Genomic DNA, 16,150 nt, shown 5'->3' with positions numbered 1-16,150 from the left:
GTGTTCAAACCAGCCCCTCTCCCTCCTCCCATTATCTCTCTCTGTCCCTTATGCTTTCCACCCATTCCCTCTCTCTTTCTCCTTCCATCCGTCTCCCTCTCTCTCTGTCACTCTCTCTCGCTCCCCCTCCTTCATCTCCCTATCCAACCCCCCTTCAAGGTCTACTGTAATGAGAAGCCGGAGAAACTGTCATAAAAAACGACTCCAGCCTCTCGGGGAAATGCCCGATGGGACACATGGACAGTCCGGGCCTGCCAGTGTTCCCTCCTATTTGGAAATGAACTCTCTCTTAAGTGCAAAATTATATCTGCCCAGTGCAAACAATGTCTGAACTATACGTGATCCATGTTGCAAACCTATGCTTGTATTATATTACCAATAAAAAGGGCTCCAAGCATTACAGTGAACCTTTCATCAAGGGATTTGGTCAAACACATAGGTCCACAATGCTAATCTCCAGCCTGAAACTTGATTGAACATTTGTCATTTAATGAAAGATAAGTATTTTTTCTGATGGCAAACCATGTAGTGTATAAATACATCAGTATGCACCCAGAAGAGCAAATAAAAGCGGCAATATGAGTAAGAAAAGCATTTCATATTGTGACAAAACAAATGGCTGAAAACGTTGAAGGCTGGTGGCAGGATGTAGTACAGTATGTCAACATTTCGGGTTCAAATTTGCCTCTTTAGAAAGATGACAGAAGTTTCATCTTGGACAAAAAGAAGTTTTTCCACTGAAGAAATACGCCAACATGGTCCTGAAATTGTGAAATCTTCTCAACAACTTTCAATCAGCCTTAAGGAAAATTCAATGCATTTCTCATGACAATATTTGGAAACATTCTCTTTGTAAATGGTTGGCAGTCATTTCTGTTCCTTTCAGGGTAGGAAGATGGCATGAGAGGCTAAACCACCTGGTTTCTGCGTTAGATGCATTGTTTAAGGACCCAGTGCTCTCTTGAAGACATGCACAGCTTTTGTGTGTGATAGGTCAATTCTCTGGTTCTGAGTGATTGTGCTTTGGAGCTCACCTCAGTATCTTCTGTCACCTAAGAAGTCTTTCTTCAGATGTCAACAATAGGATTTCTCATCTCTGAGGCTACATCTGCTCTTGAGATGAAATCCTCTCTTTGCAACACTGGAACTGCTGTAGGATCCTCACTGCTGCCTTATTGAGTTTGGGACAGCTCCAGATTAAGATAGCTGAGTGCACAAATGGGTACCACTGGGTAATCACAGGGTGGGTGAGGCCCCAGGTCTCCGGAGGAAAGAGTGGACTCATTCTTTCAAAAAGGCAAGCTGCATAGTATACAGTAAACAGGAAGTAGAATGCCAGCACACTCTTCCCAGCTCGGTAATGGGCATCCAGGTGTGGGGGGTTGAAACCACCGGCACTGCGTTGCATCCTCCTGGTGTGCCTGAAGAGAGAAGCTATGAGGAGGATGGCTGAGACACAGAATATGAGAAATGGAGGGGAGTATCCAAAGGAGTAATAAAACACCGGCCAGAGGAAGTTTGTTTCTATTTCATTGCCTTCACTGCTAAAATTGCCAATGTAGTCAGTGGTTGAATTGTGGGAGATCGATTCTCGGAAAATCCACGGAGACGGCACTGCATACAACAGTGATACAACCGTGCTTCCAAAGATCAGCCGAGGCATCCACTGGGGGATCTTTGCCTTCAGGCGGATAAAGACCAGCTGGTGGAAATTGGCAATAGTAGCACAGTAGTAAACGTAAAGTAAAGCAGTCAGCCAGTAACTGTAAAAACTCAAAAACATGGAAAGATATATCACCATATCACTCAGCCACTGAGGAACTTTAGTTTCAGGCCTGAAAAGGAAATAGAGAAGGTAAATAAGATCTGCAGAGAGCAGAGAAGCTCTAGACATGGCGATGATCAAGGAGATGACATCACAAAAGGTCAGATGATGGGTCTTGGCCCAGTCCTGGCTGATCACAGCTGCAATAAATGTATTTATCAGGATCCCCAAGAAGTATTCCAATGATGTTAGAATGCCTATGAGCATATCTATAGTAGCCATGGTCAATATTACAAGACTTGTTTGTCCTTGTAGTGGAAATCTCCAGAGTAACAAGTGAAATTGGGCTCTACCCCTTTGGTCTGGCGACCTAGTGTCGTTACGCGTTTTGAAGTGGAGTCTTCCCGTATTTTGCTTGAAGCTGCACAGTGACATGACACTGCCTAAATAGTACAGTGATAATCCTTAAATTTGGTTTCACTGACACCAAGGATAAAAATGTTGGTCTGGGCATGTAAATCATCTGCAACACCAACACAGTTGGCTAGACGTTGAGCAACAAATATTTGCATCTCAGTTTGAATTTGATTGGAAGAAGTAAATATGGAAATAAAGTTGCATGAATGCAAAGGACACATGATGCACAGAGGTAAGAATTGGAAGGAATTAAAAGAAAGAACCCAAGAGTGCAGAAGTAGATGTTATGTTAGGAAGCAGGAGCGGATAAATGATAAAGGAGAAAGTGGTATTGAGGATAGAGAGTGAAATAGTGAGAGATGAAAGAAGATCATCTAGAATACAGAGCAAAACTATTAGGAAAATGTGGATTGTATGACCACAGTAAACAGAAAAAAAATGGAAAATGTTAGTCATTTCCACAGAAGTTTTAGATCTTCATAAACTACTACATGATTCACACATAAAGAATAATGACCACCGTAGAGGAAGATGTCACTAGCACATCTTTACCATAATATGTGTGTCACTGAGATCCACAAGGTAAGATTTCCAAGAACCATCTGATCATAATGTTACTTGTGTGTAGAAGTACATCTAAGGTTGCTCAGACTATTACTAGTATTTCCATAGTTGCAGGAAATGCATTTGTGATAGTCCTTGAATGTAGAGCTACTCAGATATGTCCATTTGTGCAACCACATCTGGAGTTTATTAGCAGATGCCTCTCTCTTCCCCTCCCACCCCTGCACTCTTTCTATGGTGAAATGTGTCAGTTTGAAGCCAGTAAACCTCAAGCCCATTGGAGATGCCAACCATCCCTCTCAAGAGCCAGAGGAACTTCACTGAGGAGGAGGCAGACATTATGATAAACTTTGTAGCTGACCATTATGTAGACCCTCGTGATGTGCCTCAGTCACCGAAAGGTTGAATGCATTTAAGGTAGAGGTATGCACCATGTGAAAGATACAAAAGAGGCAACAGGATGAGGGAAGGTATCTGAAGGGTACGTTTGCCAGCATATAGGTACCAACTGCAATTTCTAGTGCCAGACTTCGGAATCCCCTTTGAGTATCCTGCATGATGCATAGTATTAGCAACACCAGTCCACCTCACCACCTGCACGCCCTTTAGTTCCTAAATGTACTATCGTCAGACTTGAAAAGCTTTACTCATGAATCCAGATAGCAACATATACGTCTCCCAGGTTAAACGCATAATAACCACAATCAGCATGCACCAAAAATCCAGGGCTGGACATTTATTTGGGCTGATATATAAAAGCCCCAATATCTGCCTGTACCAATGCTTACCTGGCATTTCTGCAATGCCTTCTGTGATGGCCATGCAGACTAGGCACATGGCTGAGCCTGGAAGTGCTCTTCCACATGTTCAAATGAAGTTGCACTATATGTCTGGTATCGTACATGGTCACCTACATTTCCACTACAATGTTTGCCGCTAAGCCACTAGCATTTGCAATGGATGCCATATGCAGCTATATCACTGGTGTATTTTACAAGTGTCTTGCCAACATTTTACTCGCATAAAGTATCCCTTTGTCCTTACCACTAATCTCCCAGAGCTTTTGATACCATCGTGAATACGATTAGGGCGTGGGCTTCTTCAAGACCCCTGACATAAGCATTTCTGGCTTTCCCCATCATTTGGCTCAGTAGCAATTCATCTAGCGTTGACTTTCCAGAGACAGGCGCATTTTTCAGTTAAAACCACACCTCTAACCACTGAAATAGGTTATCACACACTTAAGACCCCCAGGCTTCTTTCTCAAAAAATGGCCATGCTTTGCCACCTATCTGTGTTTTTTTTACCGGCCTGGCCTGTATTTTTAAGTCCAGGCTGGTAAAAATATTAGGAACAGCAGAGAACTATGCTCTTCTGAAAACCTGAACCATAAACAAGCAAGTACATAAAGGAATTCGTTTAAAGTGCTTGAGAGCTGTCTAAATTGTTTCAGAATTATTTGAACAGAGATGTTTCAGGTTACAAAAGAATCCTGACAATTCTTTTTCAGGCCAGCTCCTGGCTGTTAAAACACACCAAAACGAAAACAAATGACCGGTATTTTTTTCTCAGAAAGGTGGCAACCCAGTTGAACAGGACTACCGCACAAACAAAAAACAAGCATTGGCATAGCCAATAGGTCTCGACTTTGGGACCTTAGATAAGTGTTTAGCTATGCAACAGTTGCATAACTAAATACTTATAAGTGTAATGTCAGGCGCGCAAGGAGGCGTTCTAGCCTACCGCGCTGCCGGAGTGCGCTAGCGCTGACGCGTGACGTCAGACGCTAGCAAGTATTTAATAAAGAGGCGTGGCCTCGGCGGGCAGTCGGAGCCGCGTGTAGAAACCAACCACGGCTCCTGTGTTTCTTAAGCGCGAGCGCGCTAACATGCAAATGAGTATGAATTGAAACACGACACTGGCGACGAGGGAGTGTTTCTGAACCCTGCTTTCGATGCATGTGGCATCACGGGGCTGAGTGCTTGCCCCCATGTGTTTGGCCAGAGATCGGTGTTCTCTCCAGGGAGGCCCTGAGGGGGCGGCTGGTGCTGCACATGGGACAGGCGGTGAGAGGCCCATCCAAGTGGCCCGGGAGCATTGCCCCACGACTGTTGGGTGGCAGGATAGGCCCAACCATTAGCCAGCCGATGCCCGTCCTGTACCCTGGAGCAGGTCCGCGCCATGTTGGAGCGTCCAGGCCCCGAGGACCCTGCAACTGGATCCCTGAGTGACGTGACCCCACTTGATGGTGAGGAGGAACGGGTGGCCAAACCAGACGTGCACTAGGCGTTGCCCACTGCTTGCGTTCGACGAGGGAAGAGAGGCAGACGGCCTCCGCAGCACGCTCGATTCCCGCCCTAGAGCCGTTTGTCGTTGATGGGGCCCCGTCGTCCCTTGCCCCGCGCTGGAGGGATTGGACAGACCGTCTACAAATATATTTTGAGGGGGCAGGCATAGCCAGGGAAAGACGCAGAGCCTTACTACTCCACCTTAGCGGCAAGGACATCCTCCGCATCTACAAGACCATCATGAAGGCAACGCCAAAGACATACATCACGCTGCTGAAAACGCTAAATGCCCATTTCGAACCCATGGCAAACAGAGACTATGAAAGGTTTATCTTTCGTCAAGCCAAGCAGGAGGCCGACGAGTCGCTGGATGCGTTCCATGGCAGACTGAAGGAGCTTGCCAGCACGTGTGGGTTCCGAGATGAGCAAGAGGAGATCCGAGGACAGATCATACAAGGGTGTTACTCATCCAAACTCCGAGTCACCATCCTCCAGGAAGACGGCAAGCCCCTGGCGGACATCCTCACCTTAGGCCGGTCAAAGGAGCTGTCGCAGGCGAGGGCCTCGCACATGGAAGCAGCCCTACATCGCCCCGTAAAGACAGAACAAGTCCAGGTGGCAGAAAAGGTGAATGTGGTACGGCCCAAGGTGAGACCAGCAGGAGAAAAGAGACAACCGGACACAAAAAGGAAAGACTGCGGGTATTGTGGAGACCAGCCCCACCGCATACAATACAAGAGTGCCCGGCAAGAGGGAAGAAATGCAGCGCATGCGGATGGATGAACCACTTCGCAGCGGTGTGCAGGTCCACCAGAGTCAAGAAAGAAGCTGCACACGTGGTGCGGGAAGAGGCGGAGAGCGAAGACATGGATGATGACACCGAGGAGTACCCAGTCCACTACGTATTTGCGATCAACCAGCCACAAAGGAAGAAGCGCAGACTTCCAAAATGTCGCATATTGATCCACCACACAAACAGGAAGTAAAAGCGACCATTGACACAGGGGCGTCCATTGAGCTGATGGCCGCCAACGTCTATCACCAACTACGCACCAAACCCCCGCTACGAGAAGCAAGGGTCCGAGTGTTTGCATACGGCCAAAAGACGCCCATCCCACTCATCGGGTGTTTCAAGACGGAATTGCAACACGGGGAGGTGAAGATAGGCACCACCATCTATGTCACAGAAGAAGGCAGTGGTATGCTGTTGAGTGGGCAATCGGCCGAAGAGCTGAGACTGATATCGTTTGCCATGGCAGTCCTGAAGGAGGAGTTGGATACCATCATGGAGGAGTTCGGGGAAGTGTTCAAAGGAATCGGGTGCCTGAAGGGGAAAGAAGTGTCCTTACATATCGATCCATCTGTCCAACCGTTGGCGCTGAGGCACAGGCGAATTGCGTTCCATCTGAGGCAAAAGGTCGAAGAGGAGCTGGAGGCTCTCGAAAAACAAGGCATCATAGAGAAGGTCAGTGGACCAACCCCATGGGTGTCCCCGATCGTCATTGCCAGGAAGCCAAAACAGCTCGGACAGGTCCGTATCTGTGTGGATATGCGCCTTCCCAACGCCGTCGTAAAAAGGGAACGACACCTGACGCCCACCATTGATGACATCTTAGGGGAGTTGAATGGGGCCAGGTGGTTGTCAAAAATGGACCTCCGATCAGGCTATCACCAGCCGCCACTTCATCCAGACTCGAGGTACATAACCACCTTCTCTACACACGTGGGCCTCAGACGATATCGGTGCCTGAACTTTGGTATCTCGAGTGCCGCCGAGGTATTCCAGAATACCATTAGGGAAGTCCTCAGCGGACTCCCTGGAGTGCTGAATGTGAGCGATGATCTGCTGATCTACGCGTCAACCGTTGAGGAACATCACCAGAGATTGAGGGGAGTCCTCAAGAGAATCCAGGAGTCAGGCATGACTCTGCACCGGGAGAAATGCCAATTTTTGCAGAACAAAATTTGTTTTTTCGGGTACACGTTCTCGGATCAAGGAGTGGCCCCAGACCCAGACAAGGTGAAGGACGTTCAAGAAGCCCCCGCCCCAACAAACATTTCAGAAGCAAAGAGTTTCTTGGGCATGGTAAACTACTGTGGACGCTTCATCCCCGACCTCTCCAACCTCACCAAGTCTCTCAGGGAATTGACAAAGCCTACGGCCCCATGGCAATGGGGCCCCGAACAAGAGCAAGCTTTCCAAGCAACAAAAGCAGCTCTGTCGGCGGACACCACCTTATCGTACTTTGACCCTGCGAAGCCCACCAATGTGGCTGTAGACGCCAGCGCCTATGGTCTGGGAGCGGTGTTGGCGCAACTTCAGAGCAATGGAGATTGGGCCCCCATCGCCTACGCCAGCCGATCTTTGACCGACACGGAACAACGCTACTCGCAGATCGAGCGAGAGGCCATCGCCATCCATTGGGCCTGTAGACACTTTCACGCATACGTGTATGGCCATCACTTCACCGTGGCGACTGACCACAAGCCACTCATACCTCTCTTCCAAGGGTCAGCTTCAAAACCTCCACTCAGAATCGAGAAGTGGATACTCCAACTGCAAGGGTACGATTATCGGGTGGAGTACAAACCGGGAGCCACAAATCCGGCGGATTACCTGTCTAGGCACCCGCGTAAAGCCACCAAGGAAGAAAGGGACGAGGCGGAGGACACAGAAGAATATGTCCGGTTAGTGACTGAACGCTCACGACCCCTTCCTATGAGTCTCGACGCAATCATCGACGCGTCACGAAGAGACGAATGTCTGCAAATAGTGGCGGCTGCAGTCAAGTCAGGGGACTGGAGGGCCATCCAAGAGTCACTAAATAGGAGGACACTCCATGCCAAAATGACACTGGAGTCTATCCTGAGGATAAAGGGGGAACTGTCCATTGACAGCCAAGGATGTCTGCTACGAGGCCCCAGACTGGTCATGCCGGTCAGCCTCGCCCAGCAGGCGGTAGACCTAGCCCACAGAGGACACCAAGGAATGGTAAAGACCAAGGGCAGGCTCAGAGCCAAGGTATGGTTCCCTGGCATGGACGCAATGGTAGAGCAAACGGTGAGAACCTGCAATTGGTGCCAAGCGGCAGGACAGCCGGATCGCCCTCACCCAGTGGTGACAGAAGAAAACCCCCAGAGGCCGTGGGAATGTGTGAGTGCCGACTTCGGGCACCTCCCAGATGGACGTCATGCACTAGTCATCATCGATGATTTTACCAAGTATCCAGAGGTCGAAATAGTGGGGAGCCAAACAGCCACAGAGGTGATTGCAAAGTTTGAGAAAACCATCGCCACTCATGGCATATTTGAGGTGGTCAAGACTGACAACGGACCCCCTTTTCAGGGGCAAGAGTTTGCAGAGTACCTCAGGAGCTGGGGGATCCATCACCGCAAGGTGACACCACGCTGGCCTCAAGCCAACGGAGAGGTGGAACGATTTATGCGCACCCTAAATAAGACAATACGCATAGCCATGGCGGACGGATCTCCTTTGGAAAGGGCGATTTATAGTTTTCTGAGGGAATACTGGATGACCCCCCACATCACAACGGAGGCAGCGCCAGGAACGGCCACCATGGGCCGAATAGTGAGTGACACGCTTCCCCACCACCCGACTTGGGTTCCGGCACAGGACTGCAACGAGAAGACTTTGGCCAATCGGACTCGCTCAAATGATCAAGCCAGCCGGCGGAGAGGAGCCAAGGAGTCAACGATCCAAGTGCAAGATTGACTGTATGTTAAGGACAGATACCCTGGAAGCAAATTTCGACTTCCTTTTGAACCACGACCATGGACTGTCACCCACCGGACCGGCACGGCGGTGACCGCCCAGAGAGGAGCTGAAACAGTCACCAGGGTTGTATCCTTTTTTAAGAAATCTCATCCTGGAACACCTCTGTGTCCCGGGTTCGAGCCAGAGGGAAGAAGCCCGAGCCTACTGTGCGGAGACCAGGAGGGGGAGGAAGCTCCGGAGGACGATTGCGATCCCAGGGACCGTGACCCCCAGTCCCGGCCGGCCACGCCCGGGGGTAACCTGCCCAGCTGCTCCTCGCCCCAGGATGAGCACAACACCCCAAGGTGCAGGACCCCGGAGATGACCCAGTACAGAGGAGGCCAATCCCACTATGGTTTGCGGAGGAATCCAGCACCATCCTCCCAGCTGGCTGACTATCTGGTGTAACCCGCAAGGACTGGCGGACTGGTAACAGATCCATCGTTTATTTGCATATAGTGTTAATTGTTTGCTGTTTTGATAAAGTTGGGAAGGAGTGTAATGTCCGGCGCGCGAGGAGGCGTTCTAGCCTACCGCGCTGCCGGAGTGCGCTAGCGCTGACGCGTGACGTCAGACGCTAGCGAGTATTCAATAAAGAGGCGTGGCCTCGGCGGGCAGTCGGAGCCGCGTGTAGAAACCAACCACCGGCTCCTGTGTTTCTTAAGCGCGAGCGCGCTAACATGCAAATGAGAATGAATTGAAACACGACAATAAGTTCCCTAAAGCGAGACCTATTGGCTATGCAAAGCTGCCGTGCGGCCGCAAAAGTGAAAGTGATCGCAATCACGATCAAACATCAAAGCGGCCGCGAAAGTGAAAGTAATCGCGGTAAAGCGCGGCGCGCGCACCCGCGCACATGCACTGTAGCTCTAGGCTGGCCTGGTAGCACTTTTTGGAGCCCTCTCAATAAGTCTTGCCAGACCAGCGCATGCGCTGGGTCAGGCGAGACCTAATCACCCTCCTGCCTACTGCATCTCCATGATTTCAGCTGTGATTACGGATCACATGCTTAAGTTTAAGAGGGGTCACATACCTATTATAATCTGGCTTGTAGTGATTTTTGTTACACATAAGACACTTGCATCCTCATAAGTGTGCACACCTGCCAACTGACACGGTGCCACACTCACTCCGGTGAGGAGCCGATATCACCCTGTATCAGAGAAAACGAGCTAAAAACCACTGTATATAGTGGATTTCCAGCTCGTTTTCCGAAGCTTTGAAACGCCAACGTCCATTAAGGGGTCTGAAAACACCCCAGGACATCGGCACCAGCCTCAGGCAGCATTCTTATTGTTTTTTTGTGGTGAGGGGGCTTGGGGGCTGGGTGGGACTCAAAAGTGCATCATAGGTACTTTTCGGCACGAGGACTCACCTAGGGTGACCAGAATTTTAAAGCCAAAAACCGCGACATTTCACAGAAATAGAAGAAGGACTACAATTTTACTTCAACCCAGCGCACAAAATGACAGTGCTCCTTAGTAGAGAATTACAGAGGCAGTAAGAACATGCATACAATGCAATTTTTAAAGCCAGTGGCATGCCTGTTAATTAAATTGCTTTCTTATAACAGCTGCTATCTATCCTGCTTTGCAAAACATAAAAAGACACCTAGCACCATTTTCAGCCGCCCCTCTCTAAGAATCAGGACATTAGATTAATTTCCTGAAATCTGCCGGGACAGCTGGTGAAAAACTGAGACTGTCCGCGTAGATCCGGAACGCCTGGTCACCCCCTTCAAGGCCCTGCCCCCTCCTCCCACGGTGAGATTGTTCTTCAAGTTGACAGGTATGAACATAGTTCTCATTAGCAATTACAAGGCCTGTCCACTTTTGGTAACCACGTAGACAAGTGTGGCTCAATGGTTAGAGCGGCAGACCCTGATGCAGAGTTCTGGCCTGGGACCAGAGTTCACTCCCCCGCCTCGCCGGGACTTCGATTCAATTTCCTCGGACTGATAATTCTCGCCTTGGTACCTATTCTAATCATGGGTCCCACGCTGCAACTCTGGGCAATAGCTTGCTTAATCTCCACAACGGCCCCAGCAGCGCTGGGATGCCTTCACCATGGGGGTGCCCAGGAGTGGACATTTCACAGGGAAAGGCCAGGAAGGGTTCCACAGCGGTATGAGTAAAAGTGCCAGGATACCCCCGTTGGGGGTGGCAGTGGGCTATACAAGTACAAACACATTTACATTTGGTAACCACAGTGGCTCCATGAGGTCGCAATCAGCGACAGTCCAATCCATGTGGGCTCACTGCTTTCTGAATTCATAGCTGGTCCACTGTCCCTATATCTGTAGATAGATGCATTGTACAATACAATTGAAGTGAAGAAAAAAGTGATGGAAGGAATGCTTGAATTGATCTCAGCCACTGGTAATTACTCAGGCCGCATAGCAGTCCATCGTTATTTTGCACACCACACCACCTCAGATTGTAAATGTAAATGTAATGTAAATGTAAATATAATTTATAGAGCACAACTCATGCCCAGGGGCATCTTGGCGTTGATCCAGCGCTACACTTAATCAGGAATCAATTCTCATGACATTACATACAAATGACCCATACACATTCACCCAACCCATGAAATCCCTGTTGCGCTGGGGGTCAAGTTTTAATGACATGAACAATTGTTTTCTTTACAGGTTCATATCTAACATTTCTAAATACATAACTGAACCTGTATATCAACTCTCTTTCCTCTGGTCGATGGAGCAATTAGTTGAGAAGTTGATGGTAATAATAGTACTATCTAACTGTCTAGTTAACTTAATAATCACAGACTCTTGGTAAGATTAATAATGTTTATCGCAAAATAAAGTGTAATTAATGCTCATCGCATACAGGTTACAATGCAAACAAAGAAATCTCACAAAGAGGGAGAGAAAAACATCAGCAAAATGTAAACAGTGTCATACTCATCAAATGAACAATATGCACATGAAGGAGTGAATAGATGAAGAGACATACGTTTCAGAGACAAAAATACATTTGCAAATGATTATGCAAAGTACGAATCATGAGGATATACTAACGGAAAGGATCAGAGAAATACCACCACCCTGCCCAAGGAGGTAGTGGGGTTCCCCTGAAATAGAGTCAGGGAACAAAGATTTCAGAATACAGGGACGGGACAGGAACAGCTAGGCCTCTCTGCAAACATAGGATCAGCGACAAATCACCCCTCTCTCTCTGCTCAGCTCCGCACTGCATCAGCCTACTTCTCCTTCATGCTAACAGCTAAATCACACCCCTAAAGGCAACCCAGTTCTACATGTATAACCCATAATAGTTTAAACAATTCATAAAACTCAGCGCCTCATTGGATGGTTTGGGGGGTGTTCAATCACACCACCATGATCACATTGATAATTCTAGTCTTGTTTGTTTTATATCGTTCACATTACGTGATTCTTGACTTGTTCAATTATTCATAATACATGGAACCATTTAATCGTTTCACATGAGTTTTTCTGCTACGTCCGTGGAAGAAGTCTTGAGTCCCACGGCCAGTCTCGTCTCTTGGCAGACAAGCAATGCTTTTCGTAGCTGATCATCCTTGGCTTTTAGCACTCTTCTGCCGCGCTCAGCTTTTCTGTCTATTTATTGGGTTATTCATGATTATCTCCAGCCCCATTTATCATGTCAATTTTAGTCAAATGCAGGCCCATTCAGCTCACTATGACGAATAAAACATAGGCAATTATTAATTCATGGAAATGCACTTTTCACTGTTTACCACCCACCTTTGCACTATCCCATGTTAGTATTTTTCTTAGCAAAGCTTTAAGCAAAAGCAGCATTATTTATTATTATTTTTAAAGTGAGATGAGAGATGCGAAATGCGGCCTAGTTATGCATTCATTTTTTGTTTCTTTTGAAGCACAATGTAAAATGCGGCCTAATCCTTTCATGCATTAGTTCACATTAGTGCACGCATGCGCAAAGCGGTTTCCCGTGAATTTTATGTGATTTGAACGTTAGTTACCACTGCACACTGTTAGTAAGTATTACGGGGGTGTCAATTCGAGCAGGTTTCTTTTTGCAAAACACTGCTCCATCAGCGCTCTGGAGGTTCGGCTAAGGCAGTGGCAGTATCTGCAGCGCGTTGGATGAGTGCACAGGGTGCCTTCTAGTCCTGTGTGAACAGCCAGGTTTTTATGGCTTTTCTAAAACTAAGTAGGGAGGGGGCTGTTTTTAGAGTCAGCGGCAGACTATTTCAGAGTATTGCAGTAGTCCTGAAAAAACACCCCCCCCACCACATGGCCTTCATAAATGGGGGGACTGTCATGTTCCTGGCAGAGCCTGAGTGCAGTGCTCTGCCTGGTACATACCATTTAAGTCTCCTTTTGAAATGGTCTGGCCCGAATCTGTGCAGGGATTTATACGTCAGGCAGAGGGCTTTGAACTTACATCGTTGTCTGACTGGCAACCAATGCAGTTTCCTAATGGCATCTTTGGCCGATTCATATTGGGGAATTTTAAAAATGAAGCGAGCAGCAGAGTTTTGCAAGATCTGTAATGTTTTCAAAAGACCTGATGCAAGAGTAAGGTAGAGACTGTTGCAGTAGTCAATCCTTGTGAGGACCATGGCCATGGTTACTGGTTTTAAAAGTTCTGGAGGCAGACATTTTTAGATTTTTTTATAAGCCTTAGGGAGCAGAAAGAGGCAGAGTTAATTTTATTGACTTGGTCCTTGAATTTCAGTTCGCTGTCTACCAGGAATCTCAGGTTCTTTATTTTAGTTGAAGGTGTACGCAGTGTGTCCAGCTCTGGAGGCCACCAGTCCGGTGTCCAAAGAGAGGGTTTGTTGCCGAAAATGATAACCTCAGTTCTTGATGCATTCAATTTCAGGCAGTTGCAATCCATCCAGTTGCTCACCTTGCTCGTGCATAGGCTGAAGGCCTCACCCAGGTTGTTTTCACTGTTTGCTAGTGATACCACAATTTGGGTGTCGTCCGCGTAAGACGCTAAGGTAAAGCCGGAGTCTTTGATAATTGATGCAAGTGGTGTGATATAGAGGTTGAAAAGCGTTGGACTTAATGTGGATCCCTGGGGGACTCCACAGGGCAAGGAAAACTGCCTGGAGACGAAATTGCCCATTATCACATTATGTTGTCTGTTTGCCATAAATGATTTCAGGAGTTCCAACGCTGTGCCCCCAATTCCCAGGCCTCGCATACCGTCAGCCAGGATATCATGGCTGACCGTATCATAAGCAGCGGAGAGATCCAACAAGATCAGCGCCACCGTCCCCCCTCTGTCAAGAGCTTCTTGTACTCTTCAGTTGCTACCACTAAGACTGTCTCTGTGCTATGATTTTTTCTAAAACCATGTTGTGTGTCGTCTAGCAAAGGGTGTTCCTCTATATATTCTGAGATCTGTTGACTCATAATTTTCTCAGCCAACTTGGCGGCAAAAGGGAGTCTTGAAATAGGGCGATAGTTATTGGTGTCCACGGTGTTCAGATTGTCTATCTTTAAGAGCGGGAGGATTGGGACAAGTTTCCATTAGGGGTGGGGAGATCCCTCCGGGAAAAATGTTATTAAAGATTTGTCCCAGGTATTGTCCCACTTGGGCAGGTACTGTGTGCATTTTACTAGGAGGGCAGGGGTCTTGCGGCGCACCAGATTTAATTAGAAGAATTAGCTCTGTGAGTTGTTCCACTGAGGGAATCTTAAAAGTGGAGAAACTAACTGTACCCAATTGGTTGATTGGGGCATGCTCCTCCTGGTGATTGGTTGTTTGTTTTGCGGTGAAGTTATTGTAAATCTTAACAACTTTCTCCTGAAAAAAGCCTGCCAGCATGTCACAGAAGTCTTGATTTATGACTGCATGACTTGGGCTCGTTGGTGTTACCAGATTTTTTATCACTGAGAAAAGGGTTTTATTTGCATCACAGGCTGCTTTTATATGCTTCGAGTAGTATGCAGTCTTTGCTGTTAGTTTTATAGATATTTTTCTCCTCCACCTCATAATTTTTTCTCCATTTGTGTTCTTGTCTACGACAGTCCTGCCTAGGGCTAGGATTTTTCTAACTGTGGTTTTGTGAGTGATTGGTGCAGAATTTAGCCAGTGTGTGAAATTTTCAACACTTTGCTCCAGGTCAACCACTGGTTGCCATGGATTGGAGGTACTAGCCTTTCCTAGATCAACTGGTTGTATTTTATGCCAGGCTCTGCCCGGGGATTGCTGGGTGGGGAGTCTATGTGTAATGGTTTTCTTGAACTTTATTAGCCACTTAACCACCCAATGATCAAACCAAGTCAATGGAAGAGATGGAAGTAAATTGGTGGCAGCATCATTCGAAAAGATACCGTCTAACATGCATCCAGCCCTGTGTGTTGGACCTTTGGTAATTAAAGAGAGTCCAAACGCATCCATTGCCTCAATTAGCTTTTGAAAATCTGTGTCGGTTTCTTTTTCCAGGTGACAGTTGAAATCACCCAACACCAGGAAATTCTCATTATTTGGACACGACCAGAAAATCTATTTGATCCTGCCACACCAGGTCCTCCCTGAAATGGAACACAAACAACCCAAGACCGTTTTCTGGTGCAGCTTGGTTCCAGTTGCAAAGTGAGCATGAGACCCATGCCTGGGCATTCATGTCGTACTTAGGGTATTGCACTTAAAATAAGAATTTCTGACTTGCTATATTACACTTTGAATCAAGATGCAGTTTTGAAATCCTCCAGTCCACCCAGTAGGGACTCAGAGTCCTGGTTCATCGATGGACATGACAGCATCATCAACAGACAAGCTATTTTTGTATGTTTCTCCTCCAAGTGGTATCCCAATGATGTCTCAATTCTGGCACGCTCTTGATGAAAAGAACTCTGTTGCTAACAAAAATAGAAAAAGAGAGGGGATACTCCTAATGACTCCTTCTAAATAGAAAATCTCTTATTTGCACCACAGAGTAAAATTCTAGCATTTAGGTTTCTGTAATTGGCTTTGACGCAGACCATAACCTGCAACCCAAATCCCATTTTTAAGATCACATCTGTCATGAAGGATGCTGACCTAGTCTAAAAACCTCTTAATTCCCAAGGCAAACAGGACTACCTGAATCTGCTAATGCTGAACCTTGTCTTTGAGGTGGACCGTTTTCATTATATTATGATGACTTTGTCTGCCCAGGTCAAAACCAGATTGATCACCATCTATCAGTTGAAAAAGGCCTATGGTGGGATCTTGAAGCATACCGTTTATTTATTTATTTATTTCGAGTTTTATATAGCACATACTTGGCCCAAGAACATCAGAGCACTTTACAGGGGATGCATAAACAACAATTACATGGGATGTAAAATAATAAGATGCATACAGGAGA

The 16,150-nt window shown here is 47.2% G+C and overlaps 1 protein-coding gene across 1 annotated transcript; it reads right to left on the bottom strand.

The window, feature by feature from the left end:
- Window positions 1-1,102: 1,102 nt before the first annotated feature.
- On the bottom strand, window positions 1,103-2,047 carry LOC146821361 (taste receptor type 2 member 9-like). The gene has a single exon (XM_085609834.1). It carries the CDS (start codon window positions 2,045-2,047, stop codon window positions 1,103-1,105), a length of 945 nt encoding a protein of 314 aa, XP_085465960.1.
- Window positions 2,048-16,150: the final 14,103 nt, after the last annotated feature.

This window comes from Triturus cristatus, chromosome 6 (assembly GCF_964204655.1).
Source record: "Triturus cristatus chromosome 6, aTriCri1.1, whole genome shotgun sequence".
NCBI lineage: Eukaryota > Metazoa > Chordata > Amphibia > Caudata > Salamandridae > Triturus > Triturus cristatus.
The sequence above is the reverse complement of the archived record's forward strand: the minus strand, read 5'-3'. Positions and strand labels throughout refer to the sequence as shown.

Bases quoted from the DNA above. Each gene is read 5' to 3' on its own strand.
- LOC146821361 (XM_085609834.1), bottom strand. From the start codon at position 2,047: ATGGCTACTATAGATATGCTCATAGGCATTCTAACATCATTGGAATAC.